The sequence below is a fragment of the Rattus norvegicus genome, chromosome X (assembly GCF_036323735.1).
Source record: "Rattus norvegicus strain BN/NHsdMcwi chromosome X, GRCr8, whole genome shotgun sequence".
Classification (NCBI taxonomy): Eukaryota; Metazoa; Chordata; class Mammalia; order Rodentia; family Muridae; genus Rattus; species Rattus norvegicus.
The window spans coordinates 107,451,183-107,476,284 of NC_086039.1; the positions used below are offsets into that span (position 1 = coordinate 107,451,183).

The following is a 25,102-nucleotide window of genomic DNA, read 5'->3' on the forward strand; positions in this document are numbered from 1 at the left end:
CTCATAGGAATTGATAAGGTTCTAACAGCATGGATATTGCTCCCATTTATATTTAACACATGAGGAAAAGAAGTTATGGAGTTCATGTTCTTTGCCCAAGATCCTGAAATAGTGTAAGTAACAGAACCAGTATTGTAATGTAACTTCAGTGAAACAAAACATCATGACAAGAATGAATTTTTTCCTGTATCATAAGTCATTATCCATCTTTGGGTTTCCAATTCCTTTTTCATGAAGCCAAAGTATTACAGAAAATATAAGCAAGCTTCATAACAAATGTGTCTACTAAGAAAAGAATAAAAACTGAGAAATATATTTATTTCCCGAACACGTTTTTATATTTATATGGAAGCACATCTTCATAGTACTTACATGTTTGTTGCTTTTTTGTAAGTGAATATTGGGGGTAGAATTTGGCTACTAAATAATTAACTCTCATTGTGTTATTTGTCTTCTAAATTCTAATACAAGGTACCTGAATACATAACTTTGAGATTAAATCTACTTCAGTAGGTGAAGCTCATATGGCATTTCTGGGCAGTGGATGTTTGGTGACACAAAGTATCATATTTTATTAAGGAGTACACACAGACAAAAGGATAACCACAAAACTTCCATGAGAGCAAGGAGAAAGATATTTTAAAAGGAATATGAAAAATAATTCATATTATTTATTTAGATATATAAAATAGTATATGATGCAAATGAATTTTCCTTCCTTCATCAATAGCTTATGAATTAGCACAAGGAGATTTGCTAGTGATGTGGGCTTATATGAGGAAATTTTTTATTTCACCTTGCTTTGTTCTTGAATACGTTAGGTCACAAAAGCTACAATCCTAGATGAAAATACTCAGTTTATGACTTGATAGTATAGTGAAAGAAATTTTATTAAAAGAAATCTAGCAGTAGCCAACATCACAGACTTATTTTGAACAGGTAAAAAAGGCAGGGGTTATTGTGAAGATGATATACAAGTCACTTCATTTACACGTTCACCAATACTACTATTGAAATACTGTAATATAAAGACTTGACCTATATTGCAACTATTGTCCAAAAGATACATCCAAAGGCATTTGTAATCCCAGGCAAAATTTCTAGACTTAGCTAACTGATTAGCAGCTTTACAATGATGTACTGACATCAATCCATTTTAGTTTTGGATAACAATCACTCATTGACTATCTGCATGTTTGGTCACAGGATTAGCCTCTTCCACAGTCACTGTACTCCTGAGAATGTCTACTTTTATCACTTGCACAAAAGAAATAAAGTTCAAGTCCATAGCAAATATTAAGCTATGCAATACATTTATTTCCAATTATAATATATACATACTCAATGACCTCTTCGTTAATTACTCTTTTGTTGGGTCAACAACTTTCCCTAAAAAGAGAACACTTCTTGTTCGTTTCTCTAAGATCATCAGTAAGAATGTTCTATCCAATCGGATGACAGCGTGAAGAGGAGCTACTTCTGGCTGATCCAGAGATCCAGCTTCAGGAGAAGCTCCTTCTTTAGTTCCCTCTTCACCAATGTGTAGCACAGCCTTGTGAAAAGCCTGTGGAAGAAGAACAGACACTGAAGGTCCCCTGAAATAGTGGCAACAACCTTTGGTAAGTTGGAAGTACCAAAAGAAACACATCATATTATGGTGTCTGTCCTTGAATATGAATATTACTTTGATAATTATAGAAGAATGCTTTTCTCTGACTTAGGACAAATTGTTTGGGTAGCATCACCTTCCAACTCTTTGGTGTCCTTCTCATATCCTCTAGCACTGTATCTTACAACAGTCACTTCTGATCATTAAGACTTTCCATTATATTAGTACATAAAAGTTAGGGATGGAAATTATATTTCTTCATATATATATATATATATATATATATATATATATATATATATATATATATATTTGGGTGTTTGGTCCACATGTATGTCTTTACATCATATGCATGCCTAGTACCTGCAGAGACCAGAAGAGGGTGTCAAAATCGCATGAGACTGAAGTTACATACAGTTCTGAGGTGCCATGATGCTGCTGGACATTGAACTTGTTTTTTCTGGAAGAGCAAGCAGTGCTCTTATCTGTTGAACCATCAATACAGCCCCAGAAATTATTGACTCCAAATGACTCTCTTATGATATTGACCCAACAGAATCTCACTGCCTCTGTAGACGTGAGATTCCTTATTGGCCAAATGAGATGGGTGAATCATTTGACAATGTCCTTTCCCGTGCATATAGCAAACAATAACCCACCAACTTACATAGGAAAGTTTTAGACCATTGTCTTTTGTGATTCCAGGAAAGTCAGCACTTTCAGCAAAGGCATCCCTCATACCCATCTTCTGAAGTGTACTTCCAAGGTCATATGTGGCAGAAATGGAAAACTTTGGAACAAACAATTCAACCCATCTGTGTGAAGTAAGTAAAGGGTGATAGGACATTCACCACACAAATCATACTAATCTCTCTCTCTCTCTCTCTCTCTCTCTCTCTCTCTCTCTCTCTGTCAACTCTGCTATGCCTCTAAACACTGAAAGTGGAAGAAGTTGTCTTAGACTCAGAAAATATTGTTCTACAGCATATGGTGTCCTGACCCCTTATTATCAGAAAAATATAGCTGTGTTGTATTGAGCAAAGGACAGGGGTCTGGTGGCATCAAGACCAAAGGGTAGTATATAATACCTTCATGGTTTTTCATTGTGCAGTTCTAGCTCATATTAACTGCACTCTACACCCAACATCAAATTTTATCCATCCCAAAGTCTTAGTTGGCCCCTAAGAATATCAGTTACCTAGTAGACTCACTTTGGGAAACTCTGAGAATTTCTAATTTAATAACTATCCATGGTACTACCTGATTTGGAGTTTTCCCAATATGCTTAGATGAAACACTATGGATGTGTCCAGAAAAGTGTCAGGAACACTGTATATTGTGGACTATTTCAACAATCACCATACCACAGCCAGGTGGTTTTAGGTAATTTTCCTACTTTGAGGTTTCTTCTAAACTTATCCTCACTTCCACTCTTAAGCCCACACTTAGGCCCCCATATCCTCTAAATTGTTTACCCTTTCTGCAATAAATGGTTCCACTTCTTCAGTGTTTTAGATGACATGGCTGCTTCCACCCATTCCATGTGCCCTTCCTTCGGAAGGACAAAAAGTGCCAGGGCATTTGCACTATAGTCCATTTGAAGTACTGTACAATTCAGCTCCACATCCACGTAATGATAGTATTGTTCTAGCTGGTGCATCATGGGCACTTGTACTGTGGTGCTCTTGTCCACTGAGAAGTTGGAACTCTCTTCTGTTTTAGATACACGAAAAGGATTTGCCCACTGGGCTTAAAACACAGAAAGGGAAGAGATGTTTCTTTGAGATCATTAGTCATTCAGCTAATAATTAAGACTGCCTACTCTTAACCCGTTTTCCAAATGACTCCAAGTGACTCACTGGGGAACAGAGAAACAAAGTCAGCTGCCATATCCATCCAGTTACCAATGGGAAAACCAGAAGGCCTTTTCAATGTTGCTGGACCTCAGAGTCAGATTTAGAAACACTATACTTTCTACATCCACCTGAAACAGTATCTCCTTCCATGCAAAGACATGGGAGTATCCAGGAAAATAGAAGATATTAGAAAACACTGTTCTGCCATTTTAAAAAATACATAGGTGTGTGTCTGATTCCAAAATATCCACTCATCCAAACATAAAATACAAGATCTATAGAAGTGAGAGGAATTTGGGTAGAGCACTTTCAGAAAGGAGTCCACATCATACTTGCTATAAGCTTCAGCTTTAGGGTTAGACAGTCTTGCTTGGAAGGGTAAGCACTGAAAATTAGTAATGGTATGTTTTTGAAGCATAATCTTAGCATATAATATGCACTTAATATATAATACAAGGTATTTTCAGTGTATCCAAATGTACACAGTAAATAAGGGCCATGTTATGCTTAGATAGAAATTCAGATGACTCGCCAAGCCCAAGCTCTTCCCATCTCATTAAATAAATTAGAAACTGTAATTATTTAACCTGATATGCTCAGAGCATTCATAACATTGTCAACCACATCTCTAAAAGTTTTATCTCCCTAGAAATTTCCTGGACTCATACACAGAGCTGTGTGTCATCTTGGAATGATCCAATAAAATGCACAGATAGGGACAATAGTGAAAAATCACTGTGGTATGAGGGACAACTATTGATGCCAGTGACAAAAAGACATTAATTTCTCCCTAGTCCTCTATCTGAACTCTGGAATTTGTTGACTTGATACCTTACCTTTGAAATGAATATAGTTCACCAGAATCATGATAATGTTCAGTTTGAGGTCTTGAATTAAGCCTACAATTTTCCCTTTGGTTTGCTTCTCCACATAACTGTTGATCTCATGCTGGGCTGCAGAAACATTGGAGAAGTCAGTAGAAAAGACTTCAGTTTCATAGAGGGTCTTGACATCATCCAAAAACTTTGCCAGTGGTTTCAGCTGTTGCCCAATAAAAACTGCATTTCCCATCTGCAATTCCAGTTCATTATTGGGGAAATTCAATGAACAGATCAAATGCTGGAAGCCCTGTTGTAATTCTTTCACAGGAGTGTCTGTGAGGTTAAACCCCAAGACCTCCAGAATCTGTGTTTGGGTGCTAGAGCCAGATCCAAAAGAAAGCATGGCTAAAGCAGCAGATATGCTCACAGGGGAGAAGAAGATGTTCAAATCTGGGTTCTCCACAGAGAGCTTCCGATACAGCCTGAAGGCAAAATCAGCATTGATAGATGGCATCTTATAGAGAGTGGCATTTTGTTGGGGCAAATGACAGGTCGTTACTTTGCCTTCAGAGCTGTTATGTGGTGCACAATGGATTGTAGCCTGAAGCCCCAAAACCAAGAGAAACAGATAGAAGAACATGGACATTCTGGAATGAAGATGATCTACAAAACATGAAGTGAGAGAACCATTGGGGGAGCATAGTCACAAGAAACAGTCTCTGATTCAAGAAACATAAGTCACCCACCTTGATTTATAAAAATAAAGCAAGTATTTGATGGCATGTTTAGTGAGGATTAAGGAGTGGTAGTCTCTTTCTTCACTAAAGACCAGTGGCATGTCTACTAGGAGAAAAGATTAGGAGAAATGGCTTGCCTGGGAAACAGTAATACGATGTCATGAATCCATTATCATGTAGTAACAGCATATGAAATTACGGATACCAATTTAAATTCTTGGAGAAAAATCACTTGTCAACTGAACTAAAGGCAGCTTTATGAGTGTGAAGAATCATTAGGCAGAACAAGCACTCCCTTGTTAATTGTACGTGTACATTAGAAGTTTGGTTAGTGTGCATCTGTGCATTTTAAATAGATGTTTTCTTAAGGTGACATTTGTGATGTGACAATATGAGAACAACCCCTCCAAGAAATGACTAGTAAATAAAGACATATATCCAATAACAGAAAGATGAAAGAGTAAGTCTATCAAGTCATGAACAACATAATAAGCCAACATTCATGCACTTGTGAAATGTACGAGAGCCACAAGAGTTTTTTTCAAATAAGAGGAAAGTGAAAGTATAACATTCTTTTTTTAGAGACTTTGTTCTTTCAGTACCAAGCAAAGAGTCATTTCTCACTTCTAACAGATCTTATTCCTCTAAGTATGCATGTCATTTTGGAATTATTAGTTCTCTAAGCATGCAAAAATACAAAGAAACATAGAGCTAGCTTTAGAGACACAAATATCCATACACCAGTGGTTAGAAAGAAGATATCCATGTGATCAGTATAGGACCTCTTCCTAACACTGTCATTTTCTTTATGAGTGGCCTCTCCCTTGATATAAACTGCTATATTATAGAACTCCTCCTAATCCACACTATCTTACTGAATCCTTACTCATCTACCCAGATGCTGTTTGTCCACTCATACTTCAGCCTCCATTAGGATATATGTTTCCTTCTCTCTCAACTCCATAAACCCACTCGTTCATTTTCAATCCATATCTCAATATATTGCACCAATGTTTATAGATAAACCCATATAAAAGTGTTTGTTTTGTTTTTGTTCTACATTTCTAATGGTCATGATGACCAATGAATTCTGCCTGAATACTTACCAAAACTTTTCTTTTTACTCCATCTCTACTGTCACTTGCCATTGCCTAAGTTTAAGGCCTTAATGAATTTATCAGTCCCTAGCAGGACAGAGGGCCTCTTATCCTCTCCACCCTTCTTCCTTCATTCACTTTTAGGTCAACTATCCACATTATCACCAGTGTACTCTTCCTATCAAAGTCATTAAGGCTGGTTAGAGGGTCAGATATCAGATGAGCACGCTTGCCTCCCGAACAAACTCACAGATATTTGGACCTCTGACTTGTTAGCAATATTCAATGTTCCCAAGGAGAAAAACTACTTACGGCACATGCCCAAGAAGCCACTTGCATCTCCCACTAGCAACGCCTTTCCATCTTTATAACATGCCCTCTATTGCAAAACTAGAGCATTCCTAGTCACAAATTAACCATGCCACGGACTCTGGGATGACATTTACAAAGCTGATGCACAAAACAAAGGCCAAGTGGAAAACAAGGCTTAACAAATAAGGTTTGTACTCTGGGTGCAATTTTAGATAATAGTTTGGCTTCTACATTCACCCTTCATTCAAAATAGTTCTTCCTGTCAATGTTAGGCCGTGATTACTTTTGAGAAGAAGGTGTACAGACAGAGGCTTGGAGGCTCTTTCTAATTGGTTTTGTGCATATGTGGAGAAACTGCTGCCAAATCCTAGACTAAAATGCTCAAAGGGAAACTAGTCATTTCTTCTGATCACTAAACACTACTATACCTCCCCACCCAAGGACTCCAAAATATAGTATACATGGGGCCAAGAATGTGGAATTAAAACTACTATATTCCAACTGAGTTTAACTGTGTGCTATATACAAAGAAGCAGATGAAACATAGATTTCATTAAGAAACTCCAGTTTAGCCTTGATTCTGTCACTTTCTAAATATAATGATACTTGTAAAAGTAACTCCTGCTATTTAACAAGACACAAAGTACCTGACTACCTTAACTACATTAAGGATCAATTTGTTAATCAATTTGAAAATCAAGGGAGTAGGGAACTATCTGGGGCTAGTTCAAGTTAATCCTACATATAGTCTATGGAAGGACTTGAAATCCAAGATAAATATGAAACACTTTAACTGGAATTAACTGGGAAGATTCTGGGGGTGGTGTTGAAAAGGAAGTAGTTTAGTAAGGGTGACTATACTATGACACTGTTTCTTTTTAATCAAATACAGTAAAGTCCTATAGTACATAACACCATATTCAGCACTAGGGTTTCAAAGGTGAGGCAGCATATTCATATTTTATCACAGTGGTCTTTATGATCTCATGCCCCCACTGCCCAAACTCAGTTGGCCACATCTCACACAGAGGATGGTCACTGGTCTTACAGAAAGGCCATATCAAGCTTGAGTCTCTTGACTATCAGTTCATTTAGAACTCAACCCTGATAATATAACAATATATTATTTTTTTTCAGCTGCAGTAAGATCCAGTAAGCCCTTGGAGAAGAAACAAGGTAAGAAAAGAAAATTCCTGTGCCCTCTGGTGGCATATTTAGACAATGGCATAGGTTCAGGTTTTCAATGAAAATTAACTTAAGGATCCAAGTGGGACACACACACACACACACACACACACACACACACACACTCACACATACACACACTCACACATGTATTCATACATATATACATACATATATACATACATACATATGCATACATACCTACTGACATATATACATCATACATACATACATACATACATACATACATACATACATACATACATAATACTAGAGAAACAAAGGTAAGAAGATCAAATTATAAATTTTAAGCCAATGGGTTACAGAATGAGACTCTGTCTTATACAAGAGCAGAACACTAAAACAACCAATTTAAAAAAATAACTTAGTCAAGTACACTAACTTGACCCCTCCTGAAGAGAGTGGACAATAGTCTAACACCAAGCTTTACTTCACAAAGTTCCCAGTACCTCTACACTGACGTGATGAAGACCAAGCTTCGAACACACGAGCCTTTAGGAGACACATCAAAAACATCCTGAAACTATACAAAAGTATTGTCCAGAAGCTCATTTCACAGAGCCTACCTGACCCATTCTGGGAATTCAAAAACTCCTAATTCTTTTTCATTTCACCAGCAGAAATTGGTTTCTCATCTCACTTAAATATACAACCCATACTTCTGCTTTCAGCAAGTACATTATTATTATTATTATTATTATTATTTTATATTCTTTAATCCTTTTTTACAATTATTATTGTTATTATTATTATTATTATTATTATTATTATTATTTTATATTCTTTAATCCTTTTTTTTTCTTTTCTATTTTTCGGAGCTGGGGACCGAACCCAGGGCCTTGCGATTGCTAGGCAAGCACTCTACCACTGAGCTAAATCCCCAACCCCTCTTTAATCCTTTTTTACAGTCCAGTTTTCATCCCCCTCCACATCCCATATCTCCTCCCCTTACCCCATTTCCAAAAGGATGTCCCCACCTCCCTACCCCCACCCCACCAGACCTCCTCAATCCCTGGGGCTTCAAGTCTCTTGAGGGTTAGGTACATCTTCTCTCACTATGGTCAAACACCACAGTCCTTTGCTGTGTATGTGTCAGGGGCCTCATATCAGCTGGTGTATGCTGCCTGTTGATGGCTCAGTGTCAGAGATCTCTGGGATCCATCAGTTGAGACTGCTGGTCTTCCCAGGGGGCTTTCCTCCTCCTCAGCTTCTTCAAGCTCCCCACTGCGCCCCTCCCCCAGATTCAACCACAGGAGTCCCCCTGCTTCTGTCCATTGAGTATAAATATCTGCATCTGACTCTTTTTCGGTGCTTATTGGACCTCTCAGAGGGAAATCATGATATGTTCTTGTTTGTAAGCACACCATAGCATCAGTAATAGTGTCTGGCTTGGGGCCTCCCCTTGAGCTGGACCCCAATTTGGGCCTGTTGCTGAACCTCCTTTCTCTCAGGCTCTTTTGCTTTTTTGTCCCTGAAGTTCCTTCAGGCAGGAACAATTCTGGGTCAGAGCTTTTGACTGTGAGATAGCAACCACATCCTTCCACTTGATGTCCTGACTCTCATCAAAGGTCCCTCCTCTTATAGTGATATTTACAATAGTTTTAGCATTGTGTTAAGCTGGTCTCAATAGCGCAGTGTGTAGAAAATAACTTAAAAGTGTTTGCATATCAAGTAGTTCACTCAGATCCAAAATTATGTACATTAGTTTCGTAAGTATTGCAATTTATTACCATATGATACCTGCCAAATTTTATTTTATAAATGTTTAATATTTCTCCAGTTACTTTCATGCTTACAGTTGTCCTCCTGGTTTCATTTGATATTTGACCTCCCCAATAGTCTAAGAGAAAGAATGGGATCTCATTCTGTTTATCGATACAGAGAAAATAATGGATATGGAATGGTACAATTAGCAAAGTAGCTTTCTTCAGTTTATCTAAATTTTAAAGGTAAATAAGAACAGGGTCTTTAAGCAAAGGATAAAACAGCTTCATGAGATGAAGAGAATGACTTTGACTACTAGAAGGGGAGCCTCGGTAATTTTCACAGTTAAGGTTATATAATTCTAACACTTTTATTCGTGATTTCTTAATTTTCATTTAATTGACTAACTTTGATAAAAGTGACTTATCAATTCCGGGAAAATGAACAATTTTGGGATTTGGTAATTCCTATGATCAAATGCAGAATATATTCTTTGACCTTCAGGTGCATTCCAAGAAATTCTGCTTGCATACAGCCTAGTGTTATATGCCTTGAGCACTTGAGCCTAGAACTTCAGGTTTTTGGCATGCTCATAATGGTTAGAGTCAACTGCTAACTTGGCAAATCTGAGATCAGCTGGATGCTTGATCAAGTGTATACAATAGATATCCTGGACTGTACAAGCAAGGCAAGCATGAACATGCATGCTTTTCTGAATGTGGACATATGACCAGAGGCTTCACTCTCAAGCTCCTTCTGCTTTTCTTCCCTGGCACCAGATACTCAGCTCAATATTAGCTGAATCAAACCTTTTCTCCATTTAGTTGATTTTATCCAAGAACTTTATCATACCAACTGTCTTCATGTACCTACAGTACTGGGGCTAAACCTACCTTTCGAAGATTCCAGAACTGCATTATCTATAGTATTATGATAGTCTACACAATTTCTTCTGGCTCATCACCTAATATCATCATAGACCCACAGTCATGAAATTCACTGGCATTACTATACATCCCATTACCCTGAAGCAAATAACCTAATAAAGTATAAAAGTCCTTTTCGTGAAGAGAATTATAGAGCCAGCCAGGAGAAAATATATTGCAAGTCTGGCCTATGGGTTCTGTACTATGGCAACTGATGTCAATCATTACCTAAAATATGTTGTCATTTTTCTACTATCTGAGAGTCCAGGAATGCTGATTAATGAATGATTTCACCACCTCCCCCTGCTGATCTACTAGGGACACTCTTGAATCCTCTCCCTCTGACAGATATACTCTGTTCTTAATTCAAACAAGTAAAGGCTCCCAATATAAGTTGCAACATGCTTCAACATAAGTTTGACTAAATGAGAAAGCAAGGCTATTACATTATTGGAATTGTAGGTATTGAGTATGAAGAAATCCCATTGCTATAAAAAGGAAAGCTTTTGTAATATAGGTGTTTCCAAAGATGGCTCTTAGCCATGTTCTTGTTTTTTTGGAATTTTTTAGAGCAAATGGAAAATTATAGTTACCCAAGCAGGCCTGCGGATTGCTCAAACAGTTCAGAAATGAACTGGGCCATACAGCTAGATAAGGCTGATATGGAGATGTAAGCAAATAAAGTATATGTTAGTAGCAAAAAGAAAATAGAGTGAGTAGAAGAAAATCAGGGTGTTAGTACCAGTATATATGTACACCTATATTAAATATTTAAATGTTTATTTTATTTTTAATTGTACTTAGTTACTCAGCATGGCAACCAATATGCAGAGCTGGGATGAGTACCATCTAGAGAGAGAAGAAAGGGCTATCTTGATTTATTCAGGATGCCACAGCAATTTACCATGAATTGAGTTGTTTTAAAACAACAGAAATGTGTTTTCAACATCCCACAACTTGGGAAAGCCAATTTTATAATTCTGAAAGATTTGATATCTGTCCTAATTTTGTGTCTTATAATGTGATAAAAAAATTCATGAAAAAATGGATTTTTAAGGGAGAAAGGATTTACTCAATTTACAATTCCAGATGCCAAGTCAAGGGAAGACTTGCTTGGAAGTCATGAGACAGGACCTGAAGCAGCTAGTCACACCCACATTAAAAAGCATCAAGTGTGTGTGTGTGTGTGTGTGTGTGTGTGTGTGTGTGTGTGTGTGTGTGTGTGCTTACTACTCAACTTATGCTCTCCACTTTTATACAGTCTAGATCCCAAAGTTAGGCAATGGTACTGTTCACAGTGGATTGGGTCTTATAACATCACTTAATTCAGTCCAGACAATCCCACACAGACATGCCCACAACCTTTCCCATGTGATACTGTATTCTGTCAAACTGATATTTAAAACTAACCATCACAGTGCCATATGCATAGAAAGCATAGAATGCTTTCTGGTTCATAGATAGTGCCTTCTATGTCTTCGTGGGAAAAGTGATAAAGAAATACATCAAGGCCTCTTTGGGAGGGAACTAATCACATTCATGAGAACTATGCATCATAAACTCATCCCATCCTTAGAGAATCATCTCTTAACACCATTTCCTCAAGTGCAGGATTTCTTTTCCAAAACCAAGTTATGCATTTGTGTGTACATGTGCTTATGTTCATGTGACAGTGCATGTGAATGCATGCATGCATTTGTGAGTGTGTGTGTGTGTGTGTATGTGTGTGTGTGTGTGTGTGTGTGTGAGAGAGAGAGAGAGAGAGAGAGAGAGAGAGAGAGAGAGAGAGAGAGAGAGAGAGAGAGATGAGAAGACAATCTTGGCCATATTTTATTTCCTCAGGCTCATTCTATCCACCTTGTTTTCTGAAACAAGCTTTCTCATTGGCCTAGATCACAATGATTAGAGTATCCTGGCTGGCCAGCAATCTCTGGGAAAGCCATCTGTGTCTGTGTCCCCCAGCCAGCCACCTACACTGGGATTGTGAGCATGTACCACTATTACCCAACTTTTTCACATTGCTTCTAGGGATCAAATTCGGATCTTCATGCTTATGCAGTAAGCACTTTTCTTGATGCCCCAAGGGCATAGGCTTTCAACTTAAGATTTGAGGGGAACACAAATGTGCTGACCAAAGCAGAGACTTGGTATCTTCTTTTATAAAATGATTTCACATGTTTCGAGTTACATGTGGCAAAATGTAGAAGGATAATTTTGCCTTTTCTTTACTTAAAAGTTAAATATACATGCATTAATAAGTAAGGTGACCACTTTGTTCTATGTGAACTTTGAAAAATGTTGTGTTGCTTGGTTTTGTCAACCTGACACAAATCTTGACATATCTGGGAATAGAAACTTTTAATTGATAAAATGCCTCTATGTGATTGGCCTCTGTAGGGCATTTTCTTGATTAATGATTCATATAGGAGAGTCCAGATCACTGTGGGCAGTGGCCCCCTTGGGCTAGTGTTCCTGAATTGTAAAAGAAAGCAGGCTGAGCCAGCCGTGAGGAGCAAGAGTATAAGCAGCACTCTTTTTTTTTAATTTTTTTAATTAAAAAATTGTATTTGATTTTTAAAAATTGATATTTCAAGTGTTATTCCCTTTCCCAGTTTCCTTTACATAAGCCCCAAATCCCATCCCTCTACCCTTCTCCTATAAGGGTGTTCCCCTCCCCACCCACCCCCCTTCCAGCCCCCTGAGGGATCCAACCTTGGAAGGACCAAAGGGCTTCTCCTTCCATTGGTGCCTAACAAGGCAATCCTTTGCTACATATGCAGTTGGAGCCATGGGTCAGTCCATGTATAGTCTTTGGGTAGTAGTTTAGTCCCTGGGAGCTCTGGTTGGTAAGCATTGTTGTTCTTATGGGGTTGCAAGCCCCTTCAGCTCTTTCAATCCTTTCTCTAATTCCTCCAATGGGGGTCCCATTCTCAGTTCAATGGTTTGCTGCTAGCATTCACCTCTGTATTTGACATGCTCTGGCTGTGTCTCTCAGGAGACATCTATATCCGGTTCCTATCAGTATGCACTTCTTAGCTTCATCAATCTTATCTAGTTTTGGTGGTTGTATATAGATGGGCCACATGTGGGGCAGGCTCTGAATGGCTGTTCCTTCAGTCTCTGCTCCAACTTTGCCTCCATATCCCCTCCTATGGATATTTTCCCCCTTTTAAGAAGGAGGGGGATCATCCACATTTTGGTCATCCTTCTTCTTGAGCTTCATGTGGTCTGTGGATTGTATCTTGGGTAATTCGAGCTTTTGGGCTAATATCCACATATTGGTGAGTGCATACCATGTGTGTTTTTCTGTGATTGGGTTACCTCACTCAAGATGATATTTTCTAGTTCCATCCATTTGTCTATGAATTTCCTGAAGTCATTGTCTTTGATAGCTGAGTAGTACTAATAGTTTATTTTCAAAAGGAGACTTCATTGGAGAAAAACAAAATTTCATTTACAAGTGGTTATCAATTGAACATAGCGTCTAGTTTGGTGGGGACATATATCCTCTTCTCCTTTCAGCTCTAGATCTACATCCTGTGCAGATCCATGCTGGCCCTGTGCATGCTGCCATATCTCTGTGAGTTCATATGTGCATAGGTCTAGTTGTGTGTAGAACACCTTGTTTCTTTGGTGTTCTTCATCCCCTCTAGGTCTTTAACTCTTTTTGCTTCCTTTTCCATATGGTTTCATGAGCCCCGAGGAATCTGATGGCCACACACCATTTATGGCTGAGTGTTCCAAGGCCTCTTACTCTGTATATTATCTGGTTGTGTGTCTCTGTGTGTATTTCCACATGCTTCAGGAAAAAGCTTCTCTGATTATGACTGAACAATGTACTGATCTATGAGTGTAGTAGAATGTCATTAGGTGTCATTTTATTGCTCTGTTTCTTTCATAGACATTCACTATTTTACTTTTTTCTACATTACTCTGCTGTGTATTCTCACATCCTTGGTAATAAAACAGTGTTAGATAAGGGTTTCATGCTGTAGAACATGCCTTAAGCCAAGTAAAGATATTGGTTGGTTACTTTCATAGCTCCTCCTACCCCCGCCAAAAACTTTCCACATCAGTGCACTAGAGTATTTTGCAGGTAGAATACTATATCTAAGGGTTTGTGGTTGGCAAACCCTTGTATTTCTCCTTTGGATGGTGCAAAGTATCAAACTTTACTTTTTCATGTTCAATGAGTGGTAAAGGTGTTATTTTCAGCAATGTGTTCATGCTGTCAGTTTATAGAGAGTAATTTTTAGCTCTGACAACAGTCTGGGTTGTGTGGGTGATTACCATGGGACATGTCATTTAGATGTAACCAAGTCCAGGTACTGGAAGCTTCATTTGTTGTCATCAGATGCCTATGTGGGGCTTTATCTTCCCATTATATGGTGACTCTATTTAGATAAATGTGAATGTACTTTATGAAGTTTCAACTGTTTTAGATTTTCATATCACAAAGGTATCTAAATTTTACCTGCATCTACTTGTGTTCTCTCTCTTCCCTACTACCCTTAACTTCCCCAACTGAATATCCTGTTCTAGTCCACCCCATCCATCTATAACTATGCATTCTAGGTCCCTTTCATAGGGAAATATATTTGTCACCTAGTTATCTGTACTTTATACTGAGCCTGTATGGTTGTATGGATTGTAGCTTATCAAGACTTAACATCTAATATTCATAGATAAGCAAATACATACCATGTTTGTATTTCTGGATCTGAGTTTTATCACTCAAGATGATCAAGATGAATTTTGTATTTGCCTGTGAATGTTCAGGGTTCATTCTTTCATTTTCTTTTTTTTTTTTATTAACTTGAGTATTTCTTATATACATTTCAAGTGTTATTCCCTTTCACGGTTTCCGGGCAAACATCCCCCTCCCCTCTCCCCTTCCTTATGGGTGTTCCCCTCCCAACCCTCCCCCCATTGCCGCCCTCCCCCCATAGTCTAGTTCACTGGGGGTTCAGTCTTAGCAGGACCCAGGGCTTCCCCTTCCACTGGTGCTCTTACTAGGATATTCATTGCTACCTATGGGGTCAGAGTCCAGGGTCAGTCCATATATAGTATTTAGGTAGTGGCTTAGTCCCTGGAAGCTCTGGTTGCTTGGCATTGTTGTACTTTTGGGGTCTCGAGCCCCTTCAAGCTCTTCCAGTTCTTTCTCTGATTCCTTCAACGGGGGACCTATTCTCAGTTCAGTGGTTTGCTGCTGGCATTCGCCTCTGTATTTGCTGTATTCTGGCTGTGTCTCTCAGGAGCGATCTACATCCGGCTCCTGTCGGTCTGCAATTCTTTGCTTCATCCATCTTGTCCAACTGGGTGGCTGTATATGTATGGGCCACCTGTGGGGCAGGCTCTGAATGGGTGTTCCTTCAGTCTCTGTTTTAATCTTTGCCTCTCCCTTCCCAGCCAAGGGTATTCTTTTTCCTCATTTAAAGAAGGAGTGAAGCATTCACATTTTGATCATCCGTCTTGAGTTTCCTTTGTTCTAGGGATCTAGGGTAATTCAAGCATTTGGGCTAATAGCCACTTATCAATGAGTGCATACCATGTATGTCTTTCTGTGATTGGGTTAGCTCACTCAGGATGATATTTTCCAGTTCCAACCATTTGCCTACGAATTTCATAAACTCGTTGTTTTAGATAGCTGAGTAATATTCCATTGTGTAGATGTACCACATTTTCTGTATCCATTCCTCTGTTGAAGGGCATCTGGGTTCTTTCCATTTTCTGGCTATTATAAATAAGGCTGCGATGAACAAAGTGGAGCACGTGTCTCTTTTATATGTTGAAGCATCTTTTGGGTATATGCCCAAGAGAGGTATAGCTGGATCCTCAGGCAATTCAATGGCCAATTTTCTGAGGAACCTCCAGACTGATTTCCAGAATGGTTTTACCAGTCTGCAATCCCACCAACAATGGAGGAGTGTTCCTCTTTCTCCACATCCTCGCCAGCATCTGCTGTCACCTGAGTTTTTGATCTTAGCCATTCTCACTGGTGTGAGGTGAAATCTCAGGGTTGTTTTGATTTGCATTTCCCTTATGACTAAAGATGTTGAACATTTCTTTAGGTTTTTCTCAGCCATTCGGCATTCTTCAGCTGTGAATTCTTTGTTTAGCTCTGAACACCATTTTTTAATAGGGTTATTTGTTTCCCTGCGGTCTAACTTCTTGAGTTCTTTGTATATTTTGGATATAAGGCCTCTATCTGTTGTAGGATTGGTAAAGATCTTTTCCCAATCTGTTGGTTGCTGTTTTGTCCTAACCACAGTGTCCTTTGCCTTACAGAACCTTTGCAGTTTTATGAGATCCCATTTGTCGATTCTTGATCCTAGAGCATAAGCCATTGGTGTTTCGTTCAGGAAATTTTTTCCAGTGCCCATGTGTTCCAGATGCTTCCCTAGTTTTTCTTCTATTAGTTTGAGTGTGTCTGGTTTGATGTGGAGGTCCTTGATCCACTTGGACTTAAGCTTTGTAAAGGGTGATAAGCATGGATCGATCTGCATTCTTCTACATGTTGCCCTCCAGTTGAACCAGCACCATTTGCTGAAAATGCTATCTTTTTTCCATTGGATGGTTTTGGGTCCTTTGTCAAAAATCAAGTGACCATAGGTGTGTGGGTTCATTTCTGGGTCTTCAATTCTATTCCATTGGTCTATCTGTCTGTCTCTGTACCAATACCATGCAGTTTTTATCACTATTGCTCTGTAATACTGCTTGAGTTCAGGGATAGTGATTCCCCCTGAAGTCCTTTTATTGTTGAGGATAGCTTTAGCTATCCTGGGTTTTTTGTTATTCCAGATGAATTTGCAAATTGTTCTGTCTAACTCTTTGAAGAAATGGATTGGTATTTTGATGGGGATTGCATTGAATCTGTAGATTGCTTTTGGTAAAATGGCCATTTTTACTATATTAATCCTGCCAATCCATGAGCATGGGAGATCTTTCCATCTTCTGAGGTCTTCTTCAATTTCTTTCCTCAGTGTCTTGAAGTTCTTATTGTACAGATCTTTTACTTGCTTGGTTAAAGTCACACCGAGGTACTTTATATTATTTGGGTCTATTATGAAGGGTGTCGTTTCCCTAATTTCTCTCTCGGCTTGTTTCTCTTTTGTATAGAGGAAGGCAACTGATTTATTTGAGTTAATTTTATACCCAGCCACTTTGCTGAAGTTGTTTATCAGCTTTAGTAGTTCACTGGTGGAACTTTTTGGATCACTTAAATATACTATCATGTCATCTGCAAATAGTGATATTTTGACCTCTTCTTTTCCAATCTTTATCCCCTTGATCTCCTTTTGTTGTCTGATTGCTCTGGCTAGAACTTCAAGAACTATATTGAATAAGTAGGGAGAGAGTGGGCAGCCTTGTCTAGTCCCTGATTTTAGTGGGATTGCTTCAAGTTTCTCTCCATTTAGTTTAATGTTAGCAACTGGTTTGCTGTATATGGCTTTTACTATGTTTAGGTATGGGCCTTGAATTCCTATTCTTTCCAGGACTTTTATCATGAAGGGGTGTTGAATTTTGTCAAATGCTTTCTCAGCATCTAATGAAATAATCATGTGGTTCTATTCTTTCAGTTTGTTTATATAATGGATCACGTTGATGGTTTTCCGTATATTAAACCATCCCTGCATGCCTGGGATGAAACCTACTTGATCATGGTGGATGATTGTTTTGATGTGCTCTTGAATTCGGTTTGCCAGAATTTTATTGAGTATTTTTGCGTCGATATTCATAAGGGAAATTGGTCTGAAGTTCTCTTTCTTTGTTGTGTCTTTGTGTGGTTTAGGTATAAGAGTAATTGTGGCTTCGTAGAAGGAATTCGGTAGTGCTCCATCTGTTTCAATTTTGTGGAATAGTTTGGATAATATTGGTATGAGGTCTTCTATGAAGGTTTGATAGAATTCTGCACTAAACCCGTCTGGACCTGGGCTCTTTTTGGTTGGGAGACCTTTAATGACTGCTTCTATTTCCTTAGGAGTTATGGGGTTGTTTAACTGGTTTATCTGTTCCTGATTTAACTTCGATACCTGGTATCTGTCTAGGAAATTGTCCATTTCCTGAAGATTTTCAAATTTTGTTGAATATAGGTTTTTATAGTAAGATCTGAGGATTTTTTGAATTTCCTCCGAATCTGTAGTTATGTCTCCCTTTTCATTTCTGATTTTGTTAATTTGGACGCACTCTCTGTGTCCTCTCGTTAGTCTGGCTAAGGGTTTATCTATCTTGTTGATTTTCTCAAAGAACCAACTTTTGGTTCTGTTGATTCTTTCTATGGTCCTTTTTGTTTCTACTTGGTTGATTTCAGCTCTGAGTTTGATTATTTCCTGTCTTCTACTCCTCTTGGGTGTATTTGCTTCTTTTTGTTCTAGAGCTTTTAGGTGTGCTGTCAAGCTGCTGACATATGCTCTTTCCTGTTTCTTTGTAAGCAGCACTCTTTCATTGTCTCTGCTTCAGTTCCTGCTTCCAGGTTCCTGCCCTGACTTTCTTCAGTCATAAGAGTAGAAGCTGTAAGATGAAGTAAGCTGTTTCCTCCAAAAGCCGCTTTCGGACATAGTGCTTCATCATATCAATAGAAATCCTAATTGGGACAGATGTCAGTTTGGCTAAGTCCAAATACATGTCCCAGATAGTTTTTCTGGAACTTTTCTCATTAGGATTGTTCAAAACAGAAATGTTCTAATCTTTGGAAAGCAGAAGGATGAGATAGTTCTGGAACCCTCTCTTTTCTCTGAAGTATCACTTTTGTTGTCAGTGATTATAGCCACCATCTTGCCTCTAGTTACATGTGTCCTCTACCTTTTGATTCTTTGATTTATGTTCCAGGCTTAAGAAATTATATCAAGACAAACACTTTTCCTACTGAAGGTCCCATTTAGTGTGCCATTGAATCTGTATGCCTAAGGACGTGCAAAATCCCTCTAGGGCAGTTTCTATCCTCCTTTCAACTCCCATTTTCCCTTTCATGTCTCTTTGTCTCATACCCTACAAGTTGAGGCTCACACTGTGCTCTAACAAGAAGGCAAAATGCCAGAATCATTGTACTGGTCCCTTATGGTAGAGTGTAGCCAAGTGTCTACTGAAAATCCCTTTTTTCAGACAGTAAGTTTCTTAGTCTGCCTAATACCTGTTTAAAAAAGAAGCACAAATTTCTCTAATGAATATTGTATATGGGAAAATGGAGTCCTCCAATGCCAAATTAGAGGCATTGGAGGACTCCATTTCACTTTGGAGGTCTAAGAAACTAATGATCAGTGACCTCAAGCAAAAATATCAGCAAAAAGCATTAGGGGTTAAATAAAGCTAGAATCCAAGCAAGATCTAGCATTCTTCAAAATCCAAAATAATCCAACATACTGCCATAAGCAGAAATTTCATAATTGTGCTCAAATTAAAGGTCTAAGTCAAAATTCAGTTGCAGAAAATATAAGCTTACCTACAGGAAATGCATATAAAAAGTCATTTAATAAGGAAATTTCATTTTTAGACTTGAGTCCTATTGCCAAAGTATTGCATTATGTATATAACACATTTATCTGAATCTAAAAGAACTAAAAACCAAATTACATTTTACCACACATATAGGGTTAGAGTCAGTTAACCTGTTGATTTATACTCGTGTATACACACTAAAATGCAAATGTGCTTCTGTGCCTGCTACCTTAAATGCTTCTCAAAGCAACCTTAAAGAGCAACTAGGGTTATCAATAAGATGTTAGTTATAAAACTAATCTCTGGGAACAATGAACACACCAAAAGTCACACCAGAGAACTCAGGAGAAAACCAACTTTACATCTCAGAGTGAAGTTGCTATGGCCCAATTTTGTTGTTGATCAAGTTTTCAATATTCCGTTCCATATTCCAACCAAAAAGTTATGAGGACCACTCTGCTCCATGTTAAGATGGGATGAGAAGCAAAATTTAAAGCACTGCAATGTGTTTAGAGTTTTGAAAGAGATTCATTGATATTTTCTGAAACCTGATATTTCCGAAGCTGTTTGTAATGCGAGAACTTATTTTAAAAATAATCTGGTATATAAAACTGTTTTGTTTTTTTTTAAATAACGTGGCTTTTGATGTCTCCACAATTTTAAGAAATGTTTTACATCAAGGTCATGGTCTAATTGCTAGAGTCTTACTTTGTTGACTGAAAAACTGTTCCCCTGTCACGAGAATCAGTGGCCAAAGACAAGTGTTGAGAAAAGAAAAAAAGCTTTAATGAAGATGGTAGAGACCTGAAAGGGGGAGAAAATTAATGTCTCGGTTACTCCTTTTCCAATATCTTGGGAAAGTACTAGATTTTTTAAAATGAATCAGTACAGGGCAACATGCAGAAAATCTGCCTTTTTCAGATGCCTTGTGTTGGGCAGTCTGGAGTTTTATAGTGATCAAGCCCTGATAGTCTTAATGATAGTTTATTATTCTCTTGAAGTCAAGCATTTCGGCAATGCAGAAATACAGCCAAATTCTCAGGAGACAGGAAAAGAAACTATGTAATTCTGGCTTGCCTACAACTCACTATGTAGGCAAGGGTGGTCTCAAACTCAACAGAGATCCATCTATCTCTACCTCCCCAGAGCTGGAGTAAAAGACTGCATGCTGCAGAACTTTCAGCTGTGCTTTCATTATTTTTTCTTCAACCAAGTGTAGATTTCTGTATTTCAACTTTACATGCTTTTAAAATAAATGTTTAATAACTTTAAAAAAGCTCCAAAATCGGGGTTGGGGATTTAGCTCAGTTGTAGAGCGCTTGCCTAGCAAGCGCAAGGCCCTGGGTTCGGTCCCCAGCTCCGAAAAAAAGAAAAGAAAAAAAAAGCCCAAAATCTGTATTTCTTTTTCTGAGAAGTTAATAAAACCACTGGGGTCTGCTTTCCATGCTATTTTATAATACCTCTGTCCCTATTGATGTGAATTCTTCCAAGGTCAAAATCAAGAGGGTATCACAATGTAACCAGCGTCTTATAATACTTTACTTTTTCTAGCAATGGTGGACCTTATTATAATGGCAGACAGGGCATCAATGAATCTAAAGTTAGCTCAGAAACCTAAGGACTCAAAAGACAAACAACTAAAATCCCAGGACTCTCATTGGACACAAAATATGTCAATTATGACCTCTCAGCCAATGAGCTTAAAGCACTTTAGAAAAAGGAGTGCTTTATGACTCCCACGTTCTACCTATGTCAACTTCCATTGTAAATCCCTCCTGCTCACTGGAGATCTCAAGGTAAAGTAGCAGCTGTCCTCATTACCTCCCAGAAGGTTTTTAGACCACTTCCTAGAAGGCTTTTAGATAATTTTCTCCCTCTTTAGAAAATAGTTAAAGCCCAACCAAATTTCTTGACAGGTGTGCGCCATACCATGTCGGGTTTTGATGAGCAAAACCAAGCCCCTGACGCAAGAGATCAGATTAGAGTTGAACAACATATGAGCCTATATCTAGATTTTGATGAAGAAGGATTGGTACCTGAAGAATATGTGTCCTTGGTCCCAGACATCATGCTACCAGTTGCTTTGGAAACAGAAGTTCAAGACCTTCTAGTGATAGAGGAAGGAGAGGGTGCCATCTGGTTTCATATTGAGCAAATAGAGAATGATGAAGACTTTGTGGAACCCATGGACGAAGACTATGAATACATGAACAGCGAGGATGAGAATGACCATGATGAAGCTATTGATGAGGGTACTGAAAAATTTTCAGGCACTGGTAAGTTATCTAAAATGGAATTTTTGCACTTTAACTGAAATGTGGTATGTCCTTTCATACAACATATTTATTGTAAAGGCCACATCTGACTTGTGGGCCCATGTAGGCTATGTGGTATTTGGACACCACTGTAGAAATGAGAAAACACAGACTGTGGAAGCAATATGCTTTATTACTTTTTAAATTCAAATGAATGTTTTCCTTATTGGGTTTTTTGGGGGGGTTGAGGGTGGAGGGCAGCAGACCCAAGTGACTTTGTTTATCCTTTTGCAAAGAGTCAGAAATAAGTAGCTTTAAAGGATGTGAGATCTACTACAAAGAGAGGAGTATGCCAGTGAAAATATTCAGTCACTTACAGTCCAGCCCTCAGCTGAAGTCTGATGGCTATAGAAATGACCCTAGAAAGGTATCCAGATATATTTGCTCCTTTGTTTCTGTTGCTCCTTACTTCTATACTGCAAATACAGTGCTAGATATTCCTGCTGATTGAAAAACTAAGGGGTTTTTTTAGAAGTTCTAGTCTTAATATCTGTTTATTTCTTTACATATTGAAGTGAATGACCATAACTATCAATGCACCCATGTTCCTCCCAACGAACCTGAAAGTAAGGAGAAAGCGGAGACTGATATGGAAAATCAGAAGGAGGAGGATGATAACAATCCTAACTCAGCTACAAACAAAATCTAGGACCCAGGTATCTATGTGGAGTGTACAGCATAGCTTACTGTTTATGTGTGTGTATTATATGTGTGTGTTTGTGTTATGTTTAAATGTTTTCATTGTAAACCAAATAATGAAAACTGTTGAAGAATTAATTCTTAAATTCACCTTAAGGTTAATAATGAACACTAGGTAGCACAGACTACACCATGTTCTTTATTTTTATTTATTTATTTTTATACTCCAGATTTTATTCCCCTCCTGGTCCACTCCCCCCCCCGCAGTTTCACATCCAATACCTCCCTCCCACCCCCCAAGCCCCCCTCTGTCTCCACAAGAATGTCCCCACCCAACCCACCCCACCCATCCTGCCAGACCTCTCCAGTCTCTTGAGGGTTAGGTGCATCTTCTCTGACTGAACCCAGACATGGGTGTCCTCTGCTGTATATGTGTTGGGGACCTCATCTCAGCTGGTGTGTGCTGCCTGGTTGGTGATCCAGTGTCTGACAGATCTCAGGGGTCCAGGTTAATTGAGACTGCTGGTCCTCCTACAGGGTTGCCCTCCTCCTCAGCTTCCTCCAGCTTTTCCCTAATTCAACCAGAGGGGTCAGCAGCTTCTGTTCATTGGTTGGGTGCACATATCTCCATCTGACTCTTAAAGCTGCTTGTTGGGTCTTTTGAAGGGAAATCATGATAGGTCCCTTTTTGTGCATACCCCATAGCCTGAGTAATGGTGCCAGGTCTTGGGGCGTCCCCTTGAGCTGGATCCCACTTTGGGCCTGTCACTGGACCTTCTTTTCCTCAAGCTCTTCTCCATTTCCATCCCTGCATTTCTTTCAGAGAGGAAGAATTATGGGTCAGAGCTTTGGCTGTGGGATGGCAACCTGGTCCCTCATTTGATGCCCTGTTTTCTGCTGTGGGCTCAACAAGTTTCCTATCCTCAGTGTAGGGCATTTTATCTACTCAAAGGTTCCCTCGCCTTTGAGTTCTGAGAATCTCTCATCTCCCAGGTCTCTGGTACATTCTGGAGGGTCCTCCCAACCTCCTTCCTCCCGAAGTCCCCTTTTTCCATTATTTATGCTGACCCTCAGGGCTTCAGTCCTTTTCCCACACCCATCCCCTTTCTCTCACCTGTCCCTCCCTCCCTCCCCCTTGTTACACCATGTTCTTAAATGTTCTTCACTTTCTTTTTTGTTTTTGAAATTCTGTGCTCTTGAGTATGTGTGTGCATATGTGTGTGACTGTCTAGTATATGCATACATGGGGGATGCATCAGGATCAGAAGAGGGCATCGGGTGACTTTACTTCATCACACTGCACCTTTTTCCTTGAGGCTGCATCTGTGACCCAGAGTTCAAGGTTCTATGGCTAAGTTAGCAAACCAGAAAGCCCTAATGACCCTACATTTAGTTCTTTCAGTACTGGAGTTTGAGACATGCACAAGGCCATTATTACCTTGTTACATGGGCACTAGAATGAAAACCCAGAGCCCCATGCTCATGCAGCAAACACTCTTAAGTGCCAAGCCATCTGCCTAACCCAAATGGGCTTTATCTCCATTCAATCAGCTATAGATATAAGGATTAGTGGGTTGGAGATTTGCCACATTGGTTAGTTGAGCCCATGATATTTTGAGAACCCAATTAGCCAGAACAAGTTACTAAAGTAATGTTATATATAGTAATTGAGCCCTCATCGTGTAGGAACAGCAATAATCTCTTAATTTAACAGGAAAGAATGTCTTTGTGTTTGTGATGAATCATAAAATTATAATAACTAGAATCACTGGGATTGATATCTTAGTATACATTTAGTTGAACATATTTCTATTTCGTGTAACAGTCAACAGAAGATGAGTCATAGGAAGGCTATTTTCCTAATGAACTTACCATTAGTTTATCAAATTATACAATTTCATTTATCTTTTTACTAGCATAGAACCTGTAGGTTAAAAGCGTATGATTTGTGAATAGAGCATATGGTTTTAATGTAGACCACAGTGTCCTGTAATTTGTTATATAACTCGGCTGGCCTCAAACTCAGAAGGTTCCTCCTATCTTCACATCTCAAGTGCTGGGATTACAGATGTGCATTATCATTCCCAGCTAGCAGTTTTGTTGTTGCTGTTGGTGTTGTTCCAATAGAAAACTATACTAAAATCCCACAGTGGTCTCTCCAAACCAGACAACAACAAAAAAAACGTGGAATTTTTCAGTTTGAGAAAAAAATGAAGTGGCTGTGGTTGGAAGGGGTTGAGTTCAGAATCTGTAGAGATGGTTCGTACTTAAGGATCTAGGCTTTGATGGAGAGATATTGTAGAAAAATCATGTTGAAACAGCACACACATATTGGGTCGACTGACTGCTTTCTTGGACTTGAAAAGTAGCTGGTTCACTGTGGTGCCACAATTGCTAATTATCCCTTATTACTCCCCACAGTCTGAAGGCACCAAGATGAAACAC

At 38.8% G+C, this 25,102-nt stretch overlaps 1 protein-coding gene across 8 annotated transcripts in view; it reads right to left on the minus strand.

Annotated features, from left to right (window-relative positions):
- Positions 1-861: 861 nt before the first annotated feature.
- Serpina7 (serpin family A member 7) overlaps positions 862-25,102 on the minus strand; it is a 58,915-nt gene continuing 34,674 nt past the window's right edge. The window contains exons 1-5 of one of the 8 annotated variants that reach the window (NM_031128.1): positions 6,433-6,499; positions 4,302-4,949; positions 3,085-3,358; positions 2,277-2,424; positions 862-1,564 (exon numbers count right to left, since the gene is read on the minus strand). In NM_031128.1, coding sequence (NP_112390.1) covers positions 1,361-1,564; positions 2,277-2,424; positions 3,085-3,358; positions 4,302-4,949; positions 6,433-6,439 — 1,281 coding nt within the window. In that variant the 5' untranslated portion in view covers positions 6,440-6,499 and the 3' untranslated portion in view covers positions 862-1,360. The other 7 variants (XM_039100092.2, XM_039100091.2, XM_063280328.1 and 4 more) reach the window with 7 other exon arrangements.